This window comes from Capsella rubella, unplaced genomic scaffold (assembly GCF_000375325.1).
Source record: "Capsella rubella cultivar Monte Gargano unplaced genomic scaffold, Caprub1_0 scaffold_4, whole genome shotgun sequence".
NCBI lineage: Eukaryota > Viridiplantae > Streptophyta > Magnoliopsida > Brassicales > Brassicaceae > Capsella > Capsella rubella.
Genome location: NW_006238920.1, coordinates 8,033,386 through 8,052,812, shown reverse-complemented (window position 1 = coordinate 8,052,812; position 19,427 = coordinate 8,033,386). Strand labels below are relative to the sequence as shown.

General features: G+C 35.6%; 3 protein-coding genes and 1 pseudogene across 4 annotated transcripts; 2 read left to right on the top strand and 2 right to left on the bottom strand.

The window, feature by feature from the left end:
- Window positions 1-1,042: 1,042 nt before the first annotated feature.
- On the bottom strand, window positions 1,043-3,475 carry LOC111831092 (annotated as a pseudogene).
- Window positions 3,251-6,134, bottom strand: LOC17890089 (CDT1-like protein a, chloroplastic). The gene is made up of 7 exons (XM_006296342.2): window positions 5,720-6,134; window positions 5,501-5,620; window positions 4,918-5,152; window positions 4,158-4,814; window positions 3,843-4,044; window positions 3,654-3,744; window positions 3,251-3,569 (listed from the first exon to the last, which is right to left on the bottom strand). The coding sequence occupies exons 1-7, from the start codon at window positions 6,076-6,078 to the stop codon at window positions 3,485-3,487; spliced, it is 1,749 nt and encodes a 582-aa protein (XP_006296404.1). The 5' UTR covers window positions 6,079-6,134; the 3' UTR covers window positions 3,251-3,484.
- A 1,917-nt stretch (window positions 6,135-8,051) lies between these two features.
- Window positions 8,052-13,461, top strand: LOC17890526 (autophagy-related protein 9). Of its 2 annotated transcripts, none has more exons than XM_006293608.2 (10): window positions 8,052-8,442; window positions 9,273-9,952; window positions 10,053-10,373; window positions 10,742-10,964; window positions 11,095-11,274; window positions 11,354-11,560; window positions 11,871-11,948; window positions 12,044-12,114; window positions 12,205-12,318; window positions 12,416-13,461. In XM_006293608.2, the coding sequence occupies exons 2-10, from the start codon at window positions 9,372-9,374 to the stop codon at window positions 13,200-13,202; spliced, it is 2,562 nt and encodes an 853-aa protein (XP_006293670.1). In that variant the 5' UTR covers window positions 8,052-8,442; window positions 9,273-9,371; the 3' UTR covers window positions 13,203-13,461. The 2 variants fall into 2 exon arrangements, with proteins under 2 accessions (XP_006293670.1, XP_023639936.1); XM_023784168.1 differs by lacking the exon at window positions 8,052-8,442 and adding an exon at window positions 8,530-8,605.
- Window positions 13,462-13,700: 239 nt separating this feature from the next.
- LOC17890465 (protein KINESIN LIGHT CHAIN-RELATED 1) lies at window positions 13,701-15,939 on the top strand. Its single transcript, XM_006293788.2, has 2 exons — window positions 13,701-15,452; window positions 15,548-15,939. Exons 1-2 carry the CDS (start codon window positions 13,789-13,791, stop codon window positions 15,735-15,737), a joined length of 1,854 nt encoding a protein of 617 aa, XP_006293850.1. The 5' UTR covers window positions 13,701-13,788; the 3' UTR covers window positions 15,738-15,939.
- Window positions 15,940-19,427: the final 3,488 nt, after the last annotated feature.

The window sequence follows — 19,427 nt, the reverse complement described above, 5'->3', positions numbered from 1 at the left end:
TTTTCGTTTTAACGTGATGTTTACTAACGGCTGATCCTAAACAAGTTGTTATCTATACTAATTGCTCAATATTTTATAGTAAACCAATTGGTATTGTAAATTTTTTAATATAAATGTCAATGCATATATTTTAGAATTATTTCACATAGTTTGAAACAAACTTAAACTTCTGCAATATTCACAAATAGCAAAGAGAAAATAACATGAAGGTGGGATATATCCATATTTTTTTTGTGTAACACCAAAACTAAAAACAAACGAATCTTAAAAATATATTCCAAACTTACGGGTTTTGAATGTTTTATCTAAAAAGGGAATTATTGAGTCAGAGAAATTGCTTAAAAGAGTGGCAAAGGTCTCTCTATTTTTTCTTTTGTTTGGGAAAATACTTTTTTTTTTCTTTTCTTTTTTTTTCTTTTTTTCTCAAAGGAGAAAACAATGAGACTTGGGAATGTATGATGGGGACTAGTTGTGGTCCATATACAAGATCTATAAGGAATCTAATTATTATTGTCCTTATAAAGAAATCTCACTCAATCTCTCTCTCCCTTATACACACAATTCCATTTCTACTTCTCCTTCTGGTATTATTCTCTTTTTAGCTCATTGGCCATTGAAACTTCAAAACCTACCTCACTAATAAGTCATATGGGGATCCTTTTTTCATTTCTTGTTTTTGTTTGCACTTCACTTATTTCATATATCATAGGTTTGGTAGTTATAGTTTTATGTTAATGATCATGATGGACATGGACAAAGTAAACATGAAGCTTTATAAGTTGTGTAAGAAATAAGATGGCTATAGTCAATAAAGATGACCGGCCTATACTTGTTTAATAGTGTGACAATAGCTTGTCTTAATTGCTAATCTAGAACTCTCAAAAATCATTAGTCGTAAATATATAGAAATTGAACCAAAAAATTGATGAAAAGTACGAAACTTTTAGAGCTAACATCGATTACTTGCAACGGAATGGTCTTATTCCTGCCTTTTTAGATTAGTCGGAATCGAGTTTTGGTCATACTTGACATGCTTAAGGTTTCTTCGACTATGTAAAATAATTTGGAAAAAGAATTGTCTTCCTAGGATTTTAAGTATGTTAGCACTTCTATTAAGCTTTCTGATACAAAACGTATCTACTAACATATGATCAAATGACTCACTGATAGAGAAATAACTTAATACAGAAGCCGAAAATAGATTAATTCCTAAATAGTTTGTCATCCTACCTAAGCTGTTATAAAACGTGGTAACCGAAGCCAATTAAACCGCAATGTAAAGAAAGTGGTGGAGCTATCTCTTGCTTGTTTTCTTCTTCTAGAGGCAATTGGATTGTTTGCGGAGATGCCATTTTGTTTATGCTGCACATTACAGATGTTTACTTACATGAGCAATCAGAAAATCCTTGAGAAAAGTGTGTAAAGTTACTGTGTATGAGCTACTCACCATACTAGTACATCTCCACTTGCTGATTGTTTCTCAGACATCCATTCCGGGACAAGCTCTTGCAGTAGTAAAAGTTGTACTTCAACTTCTTCTGCAGAACGTAAGTGAGAAGAAAACAGTTAGGATGGTTTTCAAACAATATAAAGAGAAGTTATAGTGAGATACTTGGCGATTAGAGGGGCTTACTTCTGTTGGTAATATCTGAATGACCAGCGATAATCTTGTGCACAAGCTCTTCTTTTGTAATAACCCAACGCCTTATCGATTGGATGACACTGAAAAGTTTAGGTAGACAAGCGATCATCTTCTGCCTTCTTTTTGCCAGAGATATTGCTGGATACTGGTCCTATATCGCTTTCCTCTCTTGTTCTTTTATCTGAAATGTTCAGAAAGAAGATTAACCATCTCAATTACCAACGCCAATCTCAGTTTGTACTTATTAATCTCAAACTGAAAAGTAGTAAGTAATCACAAGAGATGAATCATTATCAAAGATGTATTACCGATTGTCGAATTTTATCAGAACACATGCTGGAGGATTCCATTATCACTGGATACATCCTCCTCTGGTACCGGATCAATGTGCTCATCATCTGTCACATCCGTAGTTTTCTTGTCCTCAGAATAAGATTCAAAGTTCAGCAAACGCCTCACAAGCTTAACCGGTTGATCAATCGAAACACCATCCGGATTTGTAGAATCACTGCTTCTTTTTTGCGGAAAATAAGCCAGTGATGTACAGAACAGCCCGGCAGGAGTTGAGGCATACTCAGGTGGAGTTGAAGCAACAACAACTGCTTTGAGCTTTCATTGGCTTCCATCTATTAAATAGCTCAGGGAGTGGTTCCTCTGAAACCTCATCACCCTAAAACAGATTAAAACTCCATTAATAACTTAACTAGACTTACAAACCACACAATGTCACTACCACAATCATTGAAAGAATCCATTTTTTCGTTTGCATCATAGGGAATGGTCATTATACCTGAGGGTGAGCTTTAACAAATTCCGCAAGTCTTGCCCTGAATACTTTCCGGAGACTGATTCTCTTACTTTCAGAACTCGACTTGTCATTGTATTCAACAGCATCAGCATTGAGTCTAACATGAAGGTCTGGTTTCATACAGCAAGTAGTTTCAACATGAATCAACACTCTCTTAATCTCAATAGCTTCTGGCAATATATGCTTAAGTTGAGCCAAGAGACTGTAGCTAAAACTCCTGAATACAATAAATATATTCAAACTAGAATTAGTTTTTGTGAAATTGTCCACCAAGAACCCAGATCTACACTATTCTAATCGACCCTATAAAGTATCAAAAATTGGGTATTTATGATCAGATTCCAGATTCAAAAATAGAAACTTTCAGGATCTAGTGTACCTTTCGGTTAAATGATCGATGATCTTCGAGATATTGGAAAATGTCGGCTTCGAACCTCTCAATTTTGATAATAGGATCGAACTATCCAACGCGTTGATAGGATTCTCCGGCGGCTTCTCCGGCGTGAGCAAAGATACAGAATTCAGATTAGGGTTTTCGACTCAGATGCAGAGAGAGAGGGAGAAAGATCGGCCACGATGTGAAGATGATGAAGATGAAGAAGAGAAGAAGAAGGGTTTAGTTAGTATTTATTTTAGGGTATTTGGCGCGAGTCTGCCACGTGGACTCCCGTCCGTTAACTTCCCGCAATTTTCTTATCTCTCAGTCTCAGAAATAGAACCAACCGACTCGAATATAGAACAAAATCAGAATGAGAATTGCCACCAAGGATTTAGGTATGTCAGCCTTGTTATATTAAGAATTCTGATACAATGACTATTTATTTGATAGAGAAATAAATTCAAGGTCGAAATTCGAAAATAGATTAGAACTTTATAAATAGTTTGTCATTAACATCTTTTCACCCCTTTGACACTTCAGTACTTTATAACCTATAGTCTCTACACATGCCTCATGAATAGAATATATTTGGCAGACCACAAAAAAAAGTTAGCAACCCAACTACCCAAAGTAACCCACAGCCCATGGCACGATCTCAAGAAAGCAGTGGAGCAATCTCTTGCTTGTTTACTTCTTCAAGACGTGCTCGAATTGTTAGGGGAGACGCCAATTTGTTTATGCTGCACAGTAAAGATGCTTACATGAGAAATTGAAAAACCAAGAAAAGGTGAATAAAGTATGTATGCGTGTGATATCAGACTCACCATACTAATACGTCTCCACTTGATGATTTTTTCTCAGACATCCATTCAGGGACAAGCTCTTGCAGTAATACAAGTTGTTCCTCAACTTCTTCTGCAAAACGTAAGTGAGCAGATAACAGTTAGGATGGTCTTCATACAGTGTAAAGAAAAGTTATATTGAGATGCTTAGTGGCGGTTAGAGAGGCTTACTTCTGTCAGTAATATCAGAATGACCGGCGATAATCTTGTGCAGAAGCTCTTCTTTTGTGATAACCCAACGCCTTATCGATTGAATTAAGTAATGGATGACATTGAAAAGTTTTGGTAGACAAGCAATCATCTTCCGCCTTCTTTTTGCCAGAGATATTGCTGGATTTTGATCCTCAATCGCTTTCCTCTCTTGTTCTTTTATCTGAAATGTGCAGATAGATATATCAACTATCTCATTAAGCAAAGCCAATCTCAGTTTCTACTTGTTAATCTCAATTACGAGAAGAAAAGGAATCAGTAATAGAGATGTCTTACCGTTTGTCGAAGTTTAACAGGAAGTATGCTGAGGATTTCATCATCGCTGGATACATCTTCGTCTGGTACTTGATCAATAGGTTCATCTTCATCATCAGTGAAATCTGTAGCTTTCTCATCCTCAGTATAAGAATCAAAGTTCAGAGACAAGGAACGCCTCACAAGCTTAGCCGGTGGGTCAGTAGAAACATCATCTGGATTTGTATCACCGCTGCTTCTTTTCTGCGAACGAGCTGCCAATGACGTACTCATCAGCCGTGCAGGAGTTGAAGCAAATTCAGGTGGAGTCGAAGCAGCAATAACTGGTGTTGAGTCAATCGTAGCAGGTGTCAAAGGTGTGCTAGCCAGGGTTGACACTGATTTGACTGGAGTTGGCACAATGTTAATCACAGACATAGCCAGTTTAGCAGGACTTGAATTTGTTTTGCTTGGAGTTGGGGTAATGTTAATCTGAGACGAGGTTGGTTTAGAAGGAGTTGAAGCTGCTTTGACTGGAGTTGATGTAACTTTAAAGGGAGATGAGAACCATTTAGCTGCTGGAATCGAAGCCTTCTCTTCCATGACAGGACCAACACTTTTAACCTCAACAATTGAGTTTTCATTTGACTTCCTTCTATTGAATAGCTCAGGAAGTGGCTCTTCAGGAACTTCATCACCCTAAAACAGATTAAAAAACAATTAGTACCTGAATAGAAACCATACAATGTAACTTCCAAAATCACTACAAGAATGCATTGTTCATCATAGTGAACAACATTACCTTCGGGTGAGCTTTGACAAACTCCGCAAGTCTTTCCCTGAACACTTTCCTGAGATTGACTCTCTTGCTTTCTGATTTCGACTTGTCATTGTACTCAACTGCATCGGCATTGAGTGTAACATGAAGATCTGGTTTCATACAGCAAGTTGTTTCGTCATGTATCAACACTCTCTTGATCTCGATCGCTTCTGGTAATATATGCTTAAGTTGAGCCAAGTGACTATAACAAAACCTCCTGCAAAAATTCCACTCCAGAATTAGATTCATACATCAGAAACAGACTCATCAAAATTAGTCGACTTTGAATGTCTAAAAGCTAAAGTTATTAGTGAAATCTATTAAAAAAACCCAGATCTAAATCATGATTTTGTCTTATCGAACTTATAAAGTAGAAAAGGCAAAGATCAAATTGGTTATATTATTCAGATCAGATCCCGTCAGTGACAACATAAACACGATCTAAAGTATTCATTTTTGTCTTATCAAGTCTATAAAGCAAAAAAGCAAATACCAAATTTGGCTTATTTATTCAGATCAGATCTAATCTCTAACAATCAGTGTGGGCATAAACAAAGATTAATACCTCTCAGTTAAATGTTCGACTTTCCCAGAAATGTTGGAAAATGTAGGCTTAGAACCTCTTAGTTTCGATAACAAGACCGAACTATCCAATGCATCAAAGAAATTTCCCAGAATCTCGTACCTGCACAAATTCCAAATCCCAAATCAGGAAAAAATAAAAAAAAAGGAAAAATTGAAACTTTGAGAAGAAAATCAAAAACCCTAGAAATCAAAAACTTACTTCTCCGGAAGCTTCTCTTTCTCTGCATTCTTATTAGAGCTAGTTCGTTTAGAAGCCGAAGAGGGTGACGATGATGAATCGTTGTGAGAAAAAAAGAGCTGGCTTTTGGCGGATGAAGCAACCGGATCTTCAGATCTGCGACGAGATCCAGCGGCTTGACGAATCTCTTTCACAGATAAAGCAACAGATCGGTTTCTAGATCTACTAAGCATGTTCTCAAGCGGCTTCTCCGGTGTAGGCATTGCTACAGAAGACGGATTAGGTTTCTCGGTCTGGGGTTTTGAAATCGGCGAATCCATCAACAACCGTTTCTTCGATTTGAATGGAATAGATCTAGAAGAACCACCTGGTGAACTCATTTTTTTCTAAATAATTAGAGTGTCAGATGCAGAAAGAGATTGGAGGAAGATGAGGAAGACGAAGATGGTGAAAATGAACAAGGGTTTAGATTTTATTTAGTCGTCTTGGCGCGCAATCCGACGTGTAACAAAGCCACGTATACCTCCCGCGCCTATGCACCCGTTGCTTCCCGCGGTAAATTCTGTCGCCCATGAAGCCCATTAGTAAGGCCCATTATTCGGATCTGACTGGATGACTAGATTCCCGTATGTTAGCGAGAATCTCGAAATATGCTCTCTGATTTATACATGTACGACTAGAAGGATTTTATACTTTTTATTTTTTGGCTACTTGAACTTTCAATATGATGAGATTATGACCAAGAAAAAAATATTCGATATGAACAAATTTTTAGAATATTCAAAAAGAAAGAACAATGTTTTTTTTATACACTAAAGAGAATGGTGAACTGGTGATGTAATGTTTATGCTACTTCAGTATTTATATATGAATTCTTTGAACAATAAATGGTAATCTTGAAAGAAAGAAAAAATATCAACAATCTTGAAAGAAAAAATAAAATAATAATCAAAGTAAGGAATCATATCAACAATAATCTATAAGATAAACAGTTACCTCAACAGATATCAAATATAATCAATAGTTTAGTTTACTATACACACTATGTTTTCTATTTTTTTCTTTCTAAACTTTGAATATTTACTACATCTTTATCCTAAATCCTACAATTAAACAATTTTTAAATAGATTTTAGATTACTTTCAGTTCTCATTTGTACACTTGTCTTACTAATAAAACTTTAACTTTTCTTTAATTTAATGTTATCTTTCCGTTAATGTTATTTCTGTACATATTTTAACTTTTCTTTAATTTGATGTTATCTTTTCGTTATTGTTACTTCTGTATATATTTTAATTTTTCCTTATTCAGTTTCGTCGTTTCCATTTTTTTAGTTATTTGAGAAAATTTAGGTAATTTCATAATATGACATTTATTATCACTAGTTAATTATCACACTAGTAAAAAACACAAAGTCATTGTTTATGTCAATATATTATAAACTCAAATTTATTTTTTTCATTTATCGTTTATTTCTCACAAGTACTTGACGGAAAAACATGAGTTTTAATTTTAGCGAAAATAGCGGTGCTAACCGTTTATCGAGAAATTGACCTAAAATAAAACGGTGTTAGCCGATAACATATAGTATATAAAAATCTTCCATAAAAATTCACCAAATTACAAAAATCTCACAATTACATGAGTTTTACAATTTATCTAGAAAAATATCAAGAAATAAAACCATATTAATTCCAACTCTTATATAACCATTTTCATTACATTATGTTCAGAAATCTCAATAGGATGCTTTTACAGCAAAACTATATTTGCAGAATCTAATTTGGTTAAATATTTTCAATTAAAAGAACTTTCTTGAGATTATTTTAAAAGAGTTAGATGTATCAATTTGTATTATATTATGTTCTAAATATAGATCGTGATACCAAAACCCTCATTTTCAGAATCTAATCTAAGATCAAACAAACTACATTGTCAATGTGTGATTGACTCACTATCATAATTTCCAAAATTTGGTTTTGAAGTTTGTACTGTGATTGACTCACTATTACCAAATCTGGTAATTTTGGAAATTATGATACAATATTGTGATTGACTCACTATTACCAATGTGGTCTCTTAATACAATATAAATTGGTCCATTGAATAAGTTCTTTAAATTGGCCCATCATATTTTTGGGGCTATTTTGGTAGCCCACTCAGAAACAATTTGGTCCATTATATAAGTTCCTTAAATTTATTTTTCCCTTTTCTGTTATATATATACGACATTAAAAAAAAGTGCAATTTTCGGCTTCAAGACTAAGAAATGTTAAATTTACATTTATAACCAAAAGGATCGAAGCAAAACTATACTCGTTATCACGTTTCTTTGGTAAAGAGTACATTTTTGTGTGTAGAGGAAGAGAAGAAGAGGAAGACGAAAAGCCCAAATCCAAAATTGAAAACTTAGGACTACTCAAATTCCAAGCATCAAAAGATCAATTTTTTATTTGTATCGCTCCTCTTTTCTTCCACGCAAACCCAATTCTCTTCTTCTTCTTCTTCTTCTTCTTCCTTTTCTTTCCCTAATTCGTTAATCTTTCGTCGATCAAAATTTGCTTCTCTTTTCAACTTCTTCTTCGCCGAATTTTCACTGCCCTACCTTAGCCGCAGAATTGAATTCATCCTTCTTTTAAAGCTTTCGGCTTTTAAATACGAATAACTTGCTAGCTGCTTACAGAACTTCGCTTTCACGGCTTTCCTAATTGCTCTTGTTCCTTTCGATCTTTCTCCATTTGTTGGTAAGTTTTGATCTTTTTCCATTTGTTGTTATCGATAAAGTTCGAATTTTTGAATAATTTAACAGTGATTTTAAGGGGGGCGAGGGAAAATCACTTGGTGGGTTTAGAGGAGTTGATCATCCTGTTAGCTTATGGGTTTTGGGTTTCAATTTCGTCAAGTACTGTATGGTTCCTATTTAAATCTTTCCAAATTAGATAAACCCTTGTTCTTCTTCTCGTGTATAAGTGAGTCGGTTTAAAGGAATTGAGTTTGATCATGGTATATTGTTTGTGCAAAGGTTGCGTGAACCTCAGTTTCGGCCTCTTGATTGAGTATAGATTACTGTATATGCTGTGTTTAGTGTTTTCTCATGTTGCAATGTTACGTGATGCTGATATTTCTTTTATTGGAGAGAACGGTGCTGTGTTTTCTTTCTTCGCACCATTAGTTGTCATCAGAAGGCTGAGCATTTAATGCATTGTCCATAGATTCTCTTATTGCGAGCGAGAATGTTTGTGTTGTATAAGGAAGGCAATGTTTGAGTTGAATAGTCATTTGAGTGTCAAGCAAAGGATAGATGGGTCTTGTTTATATCTATTATGGTGGGAACCAGTTATAGAAACATGTCTTTACCAGGTTATGCAACAAGTTCCGCATCCTTGGTTTCGCTTTCTACTTTTAAGGAATTGATTTGCCTTTCTGTCTCATCGGTTGTCACTTTCATTATCTGTACTTGTAGCTGGAACATTTTACTAGACACGTTGGTGGCACTTTTGTTTGCATGCTTAAATTATCTCCGTCATTAGTGATTTTCATTCTAGATAGTTTATGTTTTTCATTCTTGATGCAGGATTTGTGGCTGGATTCTTGTTGGGCACTACACTTTAGAAATTTCACGTGGTAAGCGGGGAATGGACTGGCTGTTTTGTCTAAGCGTCCGTGTTTACAAATGATGAGCAGTGGGCAAAAAGGTCCAAATGTGTTCAACTTTTTTAAATGGCAACGTGGTGAATCATCATCGTCTTTGACAACTGGATTACTTCATAATGAGTCTCACGAGATTGAGCTATCGAACTACGGAGGAATACCAAGTCCTGGTAGTGAGAGCCCGTCGGGACTTCTTAATGGAGAGAGTTTAAATGTTCAACCAATTGCTGATTTGGATCTTTTTGTTGAAAGGCTCTACAGCTACTATAGAGACAAAGGCCTTTGGTGTATTATCGTAAAGTGGGCTGTTGAGCTTCTAAGTCTGGGCTTCATAATATGCTTCTCTGGGTTTTTCTTGTTGTATGTTGATTGGAATGGCCTTCAGAATGCAAAATGTGGAATGGATGCAGTTGAATCAGGAACTAAGCCATGTGATCTTGTAAAAGAAGCTATCCACCCGCATCCTTTATCCCCTTTCACGCTCACAACGGCTATAATTGTTGGATATTTGGCCCTCTTCTCTGTGTACTGGCTCTTCTGCTTCCTAAGGTTTTTTGCCCAATTGAAAGACACTTTGGACTTTCGGCACTTTTATTACAACAAGTAAGTTGGCAGTTGAAACATGCTATAAATGGGTTATTGCTAGTATAAAACAGGCATTTTAGCACATAACTGATTTTCTTCTTGTATTGTAAATTTACAGTCTCCATGTCACAGACAATGAAATCCTTACTATGCCATGGGCAACAATCCTTGAGAAGGTTGTTCAGTTACAAAGCTCACAATGCCTTTGTGTGGTTAAGGATCTTTCAGCTCATGATATTGTTATGCGCCTTATGCGGAAAGAAAACTATTTGATTGGAATGCTCAACAAAGGTTTGCTTTCGTTCCCAATTTCCCATTGGATCCCTGGTGCTGGTCCAGCAGTTAAATCTGCACCAGATGGGACACAGTATCACCTTGTATTGACAAAGACCCTTGAGTGGACCCTTAACTGGTGCATATTGCAGAGCATGTTTGACTGGTATGCTACTCTTCTCTCTAATCTTTGATCTAATCTGACAACGGCGTCCTAGTATTGTTGTAGATATAGGATTTTATGAACTGCTATAGTGATACAGAAATTGGCCAAGAGTTTCAAGTTTCATGAGTTGCCTTTTCTTGGTCAGATGATAGTGATTTTTTTTTTTTAAGTTTATGAGATTATTCTGTTAGAATTTTTATACCTTTATGTCATACATGGGAGTGGCCGAAGCACATATGTATATTTCATATTTGTATTTTTTCATCTAGTGGCCTAACTAGTACTTTGAAGAGTAATGCCATAGAATGAAAAAATCTTTGCACATTGTATAGTCAGCTTTCTCTAATTCAGGCGTTCTCATTCTGCAGCAATTTTCGTGTAAAAAGGGACTTTGTTTCAAATCCTTCTACATTGAAGAAACGGCTATTTGTGGTTGGGCTTGCTATGCTTCTGCTGTCACCATTTCTTGTCATCTTTATGTTGGTGTATCTGTTCCTAAGGCATGCTGAACAGTTTTACAATCATCCAAGTACGGCATCTTCTCGAAGATGGTCCAATTTGTCAAAGTGGCTCTTCAGGGAATTCAATGAGGTAAGTTTCCTTCATGCCCACAAAGTCGTGTGAATGGATTTTAGTTCTGATTTCTTAGTAAACCTTCAAATTTCTCTGACTTTCTCCTTTCTAAATATATGTGATGCTAAACTTCTTGTTTCTAGAACAGGTTGACCATTTATTCAAGCATCGGATTAATAGCAGTGTAGTAAACGCATCTGAATATCTAAAACAATTCCCCTCGCCTATCATCTCCATTATTGCAAAATTCGTCTCTTTTGTTTCGGGCGGCTTTGCTGCTGTTTTAATCATCATTGCGTTTCTCGAAGAATCTCTTCTAGAGGGCCATGTAAGAAATCCTAACAACGTAAAAAGCATTTATTAGATACATTTTCTGAGTATTAAAGTTTGTTTTGCCACCTGTGTAGATATTCGGCCGCAACCTGTTTTGGTATGCGGCTGTTTTTGGAACAATTACAGCTATTAGCCGGGCTGCCATTTCGGATGAAGTTCTGGTCCTTGACCCAGTAGGAACTATGACTTTGGTGGTCCAACACACTCACTATATGCCTAAGAGATGGCGTGGTAAGGAAAACAAAGATGATGTTCGTTTGGAGTTAGAGACTCTGTTTCAGGTACCATGATTACTTATTGACGTCTTTTTCCCCAGACTGGTTTAGTTTAAGCTAAACATCAATATTTAGTCAATGCAGTTTTTCATGTTAACTTTTAGAATGCTAAATTTATGTTTACACCTATATTTACTTAAATATCTTCATAATATGATGAAGTTTGGCAGCAAGATGAGCTATTTACTGAGTATCATAGGATAAGTATTCTTTTGTGTTCTGTTTAGGATTCTATAGTTCCATGAAATGTGATCGTATTTCCTATCTTGGTCGTCACTACTTTCTGAATAAATTTATATAAATTTCTGCACTGTAGTATACGGGAATGATGCTATTGGAGGAGATAGCTTCGATCTTCATCACACCATTTTTGCTGATGTTTGTCGTGCCTAAGGTATATATCTCTCTCATTCGGTTTAGTGTACCCCATGTGAATATTGAGAATATTCAAGGATTGTAGTCTTAACACGTTTTGAGTTCACCTTCCAGCGGGTTGATGACATCTTGCAATTCATCATGGATTTCACAGTTGACATTGAAGGTGTAGGCCATGTTTGCAGGTAACAACTCTTCTAATTATCTACAGATATGCATCCTTTGTATTGTTCGAAAGAAATTTACAATTCGGATTATGGCCGTTCTGTTTGCAGTTTTAGTGCTTTCTACTTTGAGAACCATGGAAATATCAAATATGGTTCACCATGTAACGCACCTCGTCGTGAGCAGCGAAGCTCACAAGGGAAAATGGAGAAATCATTTTTGAGGTTTGAGGCATATTATTGTCTTTCTTCTTCTGCAGCATATGAATTCCCTTGGAATAGTATATGCGAATCAGTGTTAAGTGTTCCATTTTATTTGCAGTTTTCAGAGTAGTTATCCTTCTTGGGAGTCAGATTCTCTTGGGAAGCAGTTTCTGTCAAATCTCAGAACTTTCAGGGACCGAAAGCTTCATGAAATCAACACAAGACACTCATGTTCTCCTAGTAAGGCGTGGCGAGAAAGCACTACCACCAATTTATACAGAGACATTCCAAGAAATCCGCCTGCTTGTGGCAATCACACTGATTCCATGTGGCTAATTGATTCAGATCAGAGGAATCATCCATATCTTCTTGACTGGTATTACACCTCTCAGGCTCACAACAGAACCGAGCACCCAGTAGAAAGAGAGAACGAAATCTTAACTGCAAATCAAAACTCTGCGGACTGTTGGCCTCCTAATTTGGGAATCCGTGGTGAAAATAGCAGAGATCTGCTCAACATGGAGGCAAGCACATCGGGTCAGTTCTTTGGAGAGAGCATTTTGCGGCATGAACAGCCTGATGGAGAAGAAAGTAATGGGAATCAGCATCCTCTAGATGGTAGGAACCAGTGGTGGGGAAGAGGCAACCACTCTCACATCAGCACATCTCATCCAGCAACCACCAATAGCTTCATTGAGCCACCTGATTTTATAAACCGCTACACAGCAGGAAACTTATTAGACAACTCATGGAGCAGAAGAAGCATTGAAGAAGAAGAAGAAGAATTGGATTGGGAAGAAAATGCAAGAAGACAGTTGTCGAGGACTACATTCATGGATGATGATCATGATGTTGAAGCTGGGATTGATCTCCATTTCGACGATGTATATAGTTCAAGACCTTAACAAACTTCATCATCAAGCACCACATTAGGGTGAACAACAATGAATTTTTTTGATTCAAAGTTGTTTCTTTGTTTTTTCTTTTTCTTTTATAAAAGAGATGCTTTGTAGAAAGTGTTCTCTGGTCTTTGGCAAAAATGTGGGAATAATAACATGTTTCTCTTTTCTTTTCGTAGTTGGTTATGTTTCAAGCTAACATTACATGCAATTCTTTATTGTTGTGTATATAAAAAAGTTCCTTAAAAATTAGGTATTTGTTCAATTGTGTTTACTTGAGTGTGTTAGTTCCATCTCTAGTCTAGTGAAAGAAGAGACGAAACAGGAGAGCTCAGAGATTGCCAATCAGAAGACATAGGAGTTGAACTAGCTTTTATGGCTTCTTCATAGAAGAGATGGATCCGGGTCGGTTCGGGTCGGGTTTTAAGATTGGGTCAAAATCAGAACATACAAATAACTGGAGATTTTTTATTGGACGAGATTTTAAAAAATAACTGAAAACGAACTAAAATAATAAAGTGTTTTCTTTTAGGGTTTTTGTTTTTAGGGTTTTTGGTGACGAGAACATTTTCATCGACGCGAAGTTCCGGCGATGAAAAGTGTTTCGATTTCTCTAATCCGTCGCTTCCGATACCAATTGAGACCAATCCCACCTCTAATCAGACTCAATTACATTTCTGATGCTTGTTCTTCTTCTTCGTCCTCTTCTCTGTTCTCCCCAACACGAGAAATCTCCACTTTCTGCAGAACCAATGGCCTGATCAAGAGTCAGTTCTGGGTCAATCCATGTCGGAATTTGAATACTCATGTCGAGGAACCTCCGGAGATTTCGCCAAGTGACAAGGAGAAGATCGATCTCGAAGAGGCGTTCGAGTCGGCGAACACCACTGATGAAATGGTCCGTTTGTTCAAGCAAATGGAGTTGTCTTTCGAAGGGAACGAGTTAGGTTTGTCTGCTCTTAAACTAGGGCTCCATCTCGATCGCGAAGGTGAGGATCCTGAAAAGGTTCTGTCTTACGCTGATAAAGCTCTTAAATCTTTCGATGGAGATGGGAACAAACCTAATCTGCTTGTTGCTATGGCGTTGCAATTAATGGGTTCTGCTAATTACGGATTGAAACGTTTTAGTGATAGCTTAGGTTACTTGAACAGAGCTAATCGGATTCTGGTTAAGTTAGAGGCAGATGAAGATAATGTTTTGGAAGATGTTAGGCCAGTTTTACATGCCGTGCAACTCGAGCTTGCTAATGTTAAGAATGCTATGGGAAGGCGAGAGGAAGCTATTGAGAATTTGAAGAAGAGCTTGGAGATAAAGGAGATGACTTTTGATGAAGATAGTAAAGAGATGGGTGTGGCCAATAGGAGTCTGGCTGATGCTTATGTTGCGGTTTTGAATTTCAACGAGGCTTTGCCTTATGCGTTGAAAGCGTTGGAGATACATAAGAAGGAATTGGGGAATAATTCAGCTGAGGTTGCACAGGATCGAAGGCTACTTGGTGTGATTTATAGCGGTTTAGAGCAACATGAAAAGGCCTTGGAGCAGAACCGATTGTCTCAGAGGGTTTTAAAGAATTGGGGGATGAAATTGGAGCTGGTTCGTGCTGAAATTGATGCTGCAAACATGAAGGTTGCTTTGGGAAAATACGAGGAAGCCATTGATATATTGAAGAGCGTTGTTCAACAAACTGAGAAGGACAGTGAGATGAGAGCTATGGTGTTTATATCGATGTCGAAAGCTTTGGTGAACCAACAAAAGTTTGCTGATTCAAAGAGATGTCTGGAGTTCGCTTGCGAAATCCTCGAGAAGAAAGAAACAGCTTCACCTGTAGAAGTTGCTGAAGCATACTCTGAGGTAGCGATGCAGTACGAGTCAATGAACGAATTTGAAACCGCTATTTCGTTACTGCAAAAAACTTTAAGTATACTAGAGAAGCTTCCTCAAGAACAGCACTCAGAAGGAAGTGTTTCTGCTAGGATAGGTTGGCTGCTTTTATTCTCGGGTCGAGTCTCCCAAGCGGTTCCTTACTTGGAAAGTGCAGCCGAGAGGTTAAAAGAAAGCTTTGGTGCTAAACATTTTGGAGTTGGTTATGTGTATAACAATCTTGGCGCTGCTTATTTAGAACTCGGAAGACCTCAATCTGCTGCTCAAATGTTTGCAGTTGCTAAAGACATTATGGATGTCTCACTTGGTCCAAACCATGTCGATTCAATTGATGCTTGCCAGAATCTTTCCAAAGCTTACGCCGGAATGGGAAAGTAAGCAAATTCCGTTAACGCAGCTTACCCTTTGATGTGACTTCATTCTCTTATAAGTGTTTAATGTCCTGACCATTGCTTGCTCGCCTTTACAGTTATAGCCTTGCTGTGGAATTTCAACAGCGAGTGATCAATGCATGGGATAACCATGGAGATAGCGCGAAAGACGAAATGAAAGAAGCGAAAAGACTTCTTGAGGATTTGAGATTGAAGGCTCGAGGGGGAGTTTCAACAAATAATCTTCTGAATAAGGCTTTACCTTTGCCCAAGACAAGCCATTCATAGTGAACTCTCAGTACCAAAAGAAAAAAAGAAAAAAAGAATGGTGAGATATAATTACCACCTTCTGTATTTTAACATATGGTACTAAACTTTTGTTTTGCCACTGAGTTAAGAAAATTATTCTCGATGTCATGAGTTTAGCTACTTGCCTACTTCCCATCATTTAGATTTCACTCCAATTCATAAAGATGGATGTTTTCGGTTTTGTTTTTGATTTGATGGTCGATAGATTTGTATACAAATTTACATAATAGTTCCAAACATACCAATATAATAATTGTTGTTTAGTCATAACGGTGTAATGTTTAAGAGTCGAAAATGTTTAGTCTTTTGAATGTCTTATGCGTGTAAACGTTTTATGAATCACACAATTATGTGGATTGTCGAGAACTTCTGTTGAAAACGTTGGCTATGCAATCGAGTTCGACTGTATCTTAGCAGATTTCAGAGTGTTTTTTTTTTTTAACTCTTGGATTTATTATTTATTGCAGATTTCAGAGTGTTTATATCGAGTTTGATTCAGAATTTATTCTGACGAGCCAAAAAAAAAAAAAAAAATTGGGGTAGTTTGCAGTAGAATTGGATCTTTTGGGTCTAGGGTCCAAACACAATGTGCTTGATGACTAAATTGGTCTAAGTCCAAAAAGGTCTGATATTTTTTTTAAGTTTCACACGTTCGTAGCGGTCGAAACTAGTAAACCAATTGTGAACCAAATATAAGAGTCGTCGAGTCAAGTCAACAACTTGAGGCATAATTTGGCCAAACCAAAAAAAGCCTATAATCTTTTTGAGGTTCCCTAACTTTGTTGACCCTATAGCTCCTTAGCTTGATAGCTTTATGCCTTTAACTGAAGTGCCTAATCATATGACCTAGTTGCAATTTGATGAAGAATTTTCACCACTTTAAAGTAAGATATTTTCACTACTTAAAAAGTAAACTAATCAAGAGGGATCCTTGGCAATTCTTTTTGTTTTGTTTTAGTAAATACTAGTAGAACTCGTTTCGTTGTCTAAATTCACAGCGCAATAATTCTTCTAAAATCGAACGAAACTATTGTCATCATAATAACTCTTACGTTTTTGGTTTAATTCAAAAGTTTTGTAGATAAATAAAATTTGCGGCCGCCGGCGTTAGAAGAGATAAATGTGTATGATTCGGATACAGTTGCTTACGGAACACTCTCGCCGCCTCTCGCCTTCATGTATTATTGTATACTTTACTTTCATATTTTATTAGCATTTTTACATTTCTTTAGTGCATACTTTTTCAGTTTTTTTGGTTTTTTGTTTTACTTAAAAAAGAAATCAAACAAGAAAAGATTCTCTGATATGAATCATGTGTCCCATGAGTGATGAAGACTCAGTCTTGACAAAACTAATTAGACACGTGCTTTAATTGGAGATGCATGCACTTTGATGATACATTCCTTACACACACTTTCTCTTACTTTCAACGGGTCTAACGTCTTTTGATTCAAAGAAGTTTCTAGATCTTTCTCACACCAAGTTTCTTCTTCCTTTTTTTTTGTTATCTATATTATTGTATTATATTGAGAGTTACAAAAAAATACACTGTTGTTTTCAATGAGAGTGGTAAACATAGGTTTAATTAGTCGTCAAGCACAAGTGAACCATTAAGTTGATCTTTTAACCCTACTTAATATTTTAGTCTAATTGTTCTAACACTAATCATAAGAGCATGTTAATCAATGTACGGGTCACAATTTAGAGTAGGATTACAAAACCAGACTTTGTATCCATAATTCTGATCAGTTTCGTTTTTAACATACTTGAGATCATATATTTGATAATGTTGGAAACGTGATATAAAATTGTATTCTTAGATCTCAAATAAAAGTTACAAAAGAAAAGATGATTTACGTAGGCTCATAAATTCAAACCGTCCAGTTGAAATACAAGTACAAAACTGGCCTAACTAATTAAGGGTGTCATTGATCGGCCGGTCTAACAATTAGAAGCGATTGCCATCTAGATGCTCTGGTCATCATATATTAATTAAAATACTACTTGATTTTATAATTATTCAATATGGTCAAGTTATCATATAATAAAACTTGTTCGAATTAGGCCTCGTGGGGGATATGCTATTTGGAATTCTTCTCAAAGATTAGATCGAAAAGTACTTAATTATCTCAATTAAACGTTATTTAGTCTATTATAATATTGTATGTTTTCGTTATTCTTTAGTTTAGTCTATTGGTTTGTAGCGGTCGATGCATGCATGTATCAATGCGATGGTCAATTTCAATTTGCTAATCAGATTATTTAACATAATGTTTTGTGTTCATTGTTATAAAAAAAAAATTACTTATAGATCCGTCAATGGATAGCTATTGAGGGTCTACAAAATACATATTACTTTAATTTTTTATATGTATTCTTTTAGCATTGAATACGAATTCTCATGTGCACATACAGTAAAACCTCTATAAATTAATAATGTTGGAACTATGAAAATTTATTAATTTATTGAGATTTTAATTTATCGAATTATTAATTTATAGAGAGATTTTCCTAATTTAGAAAGTTTTTTCAAAAAAATATTTAAAAATAAGATTTAATCATGATAATTAGTATTTTATATAATCATTAACAAAGAAAATAATAATTATTATGTCTTAAAAGAGAATTCTAACAATTTTTATATAGTAAAATATTAGAAATAAACTCTAACAAAAAATAATGTGTCTATATATACATATATTTTTGAAAATTGTACCTAATTATTAATTTATAATATTGATGGGACCATATATTTACAAAAGATTTCAGAAAAATTATTATCTTATTATTTTATCGAAATGTGTCTAAAATTACACTGGTCCCAAGTTGGGACCGGAGAAATTTATTAATTTATAGAGATTATTAATTTATCGAGTATTAATTTATAGAGGTTTTACTGTATATAGATTTGTTTTTCCATTTCTACATATAATACAAATAATGAAAAAAATATACAATCCGTTTAAATCCTAACTCTATTATGTCTTCTACTAAACAAAGAGGGAGCCAAATCACGACCAATCAGGGGCGGACCCACATGTCATATGGTGGGGGCAGCTGCCACCAGCAAAAAAAAAAAAAAAAAAATACATGAAAAAATTATTAAAAATTAGAAAAAAAAAAAATCTGACCCCACTAAAATTGTTCTTCCTTCTTTTTTTGTTCCCACCGAACAAAAGCCAAATATCAAATTATCAACCCATATAGCAAACAAAAATATTAATATATAAACCTAAAATAACTAACTTAATAAATTAAAGATCTAAAACTAGTTTGTTGTTATTTTTTCTCCTATTCTTTTCTCCTCTGGTTTTTTTTGCTGTACACGACGATTAACAAGTGCAAGTCAACAAATATCAATTGGTGAGTCTTTTTCCTGCTTTTTTATAGAAATTATTATAGTGTGATGTGACATTATTACTGTAGGTTTTCTAAATTTTTAACTAATAACATGTTTTTGTTTTATAGCTAAATCACCAATATGAAAAAATTTTACAAACCAATTCCTAAACCAACGCCACACTCCAATATCGATGATCAACCACGGGATCCAGCTAACACCAATGTTGATGATCAACCACTGGATCCAGCTAACACCAATGTCGATGATCAACCATTGGATCCAGATAACACCAATGTCGATGATCTGCCTTGGGATCCAGCTAAGAG

Bases quoted from the DNA above. Each gene is read 5' to 3' on its own strand.
- LOC17890089 (XM_006296342.2), bottom strand. From the start codon at position 6,078: ATGAGTTCACCAGGTGGTTCTTCTAGATCTATTCCATTCAAATCGAAG. The intron at 5,621-5,719 runs GTAAGTTTTTGA...GAATTTGTGCAG, and splicing joins AAAGAGAAGCTTCCGGAGAA to GTACGAGATTCTGGGAAATT. The intron at 4,815-4,917 runs GTAATGTTGTTC...AATCTGTTTTAG, and splicing joins TTGTCAAAGCTCACCCGAAG to GGTGATGAAGTTCCTGAAGA.
- LOC17890526 (XM_006293608.2), top strand. From the start codon at position 9,372: ATGATGAGCAGTGGGCAAAAAGGTCCAAATGTGTTCAACTTTTTTAAA. The intron at 9,953-10,052 runs GTAAGTTGGCAG...GTAAATTTACAG, and splicing joins CGGCACTTTTATTACAACAA to TCTCCATGTCACAGACAATG. The intron at 10,374-10,741 runs GTATGCTACTCT...CTCATTCTGCAG, and splicing joins TTGCAGAGCATGTTTGACTG to CAATTTTCGTGTAAAAAGGG.
- LOC17890465 (XM_006293788.2), top strand. From the start codon at position 13,789: ATGAAAAGTGTTTCGATTTCTCTAATCCGTCGCTTCCGATACCAATTG. The intron at 15,453-15,547 runs GTAAGCAAATTC...TCGCCTTTACAG, and splicing joins GCTTACGCCGGAATGGGAAA to TTATAGCCTTGCTGTGGAAT.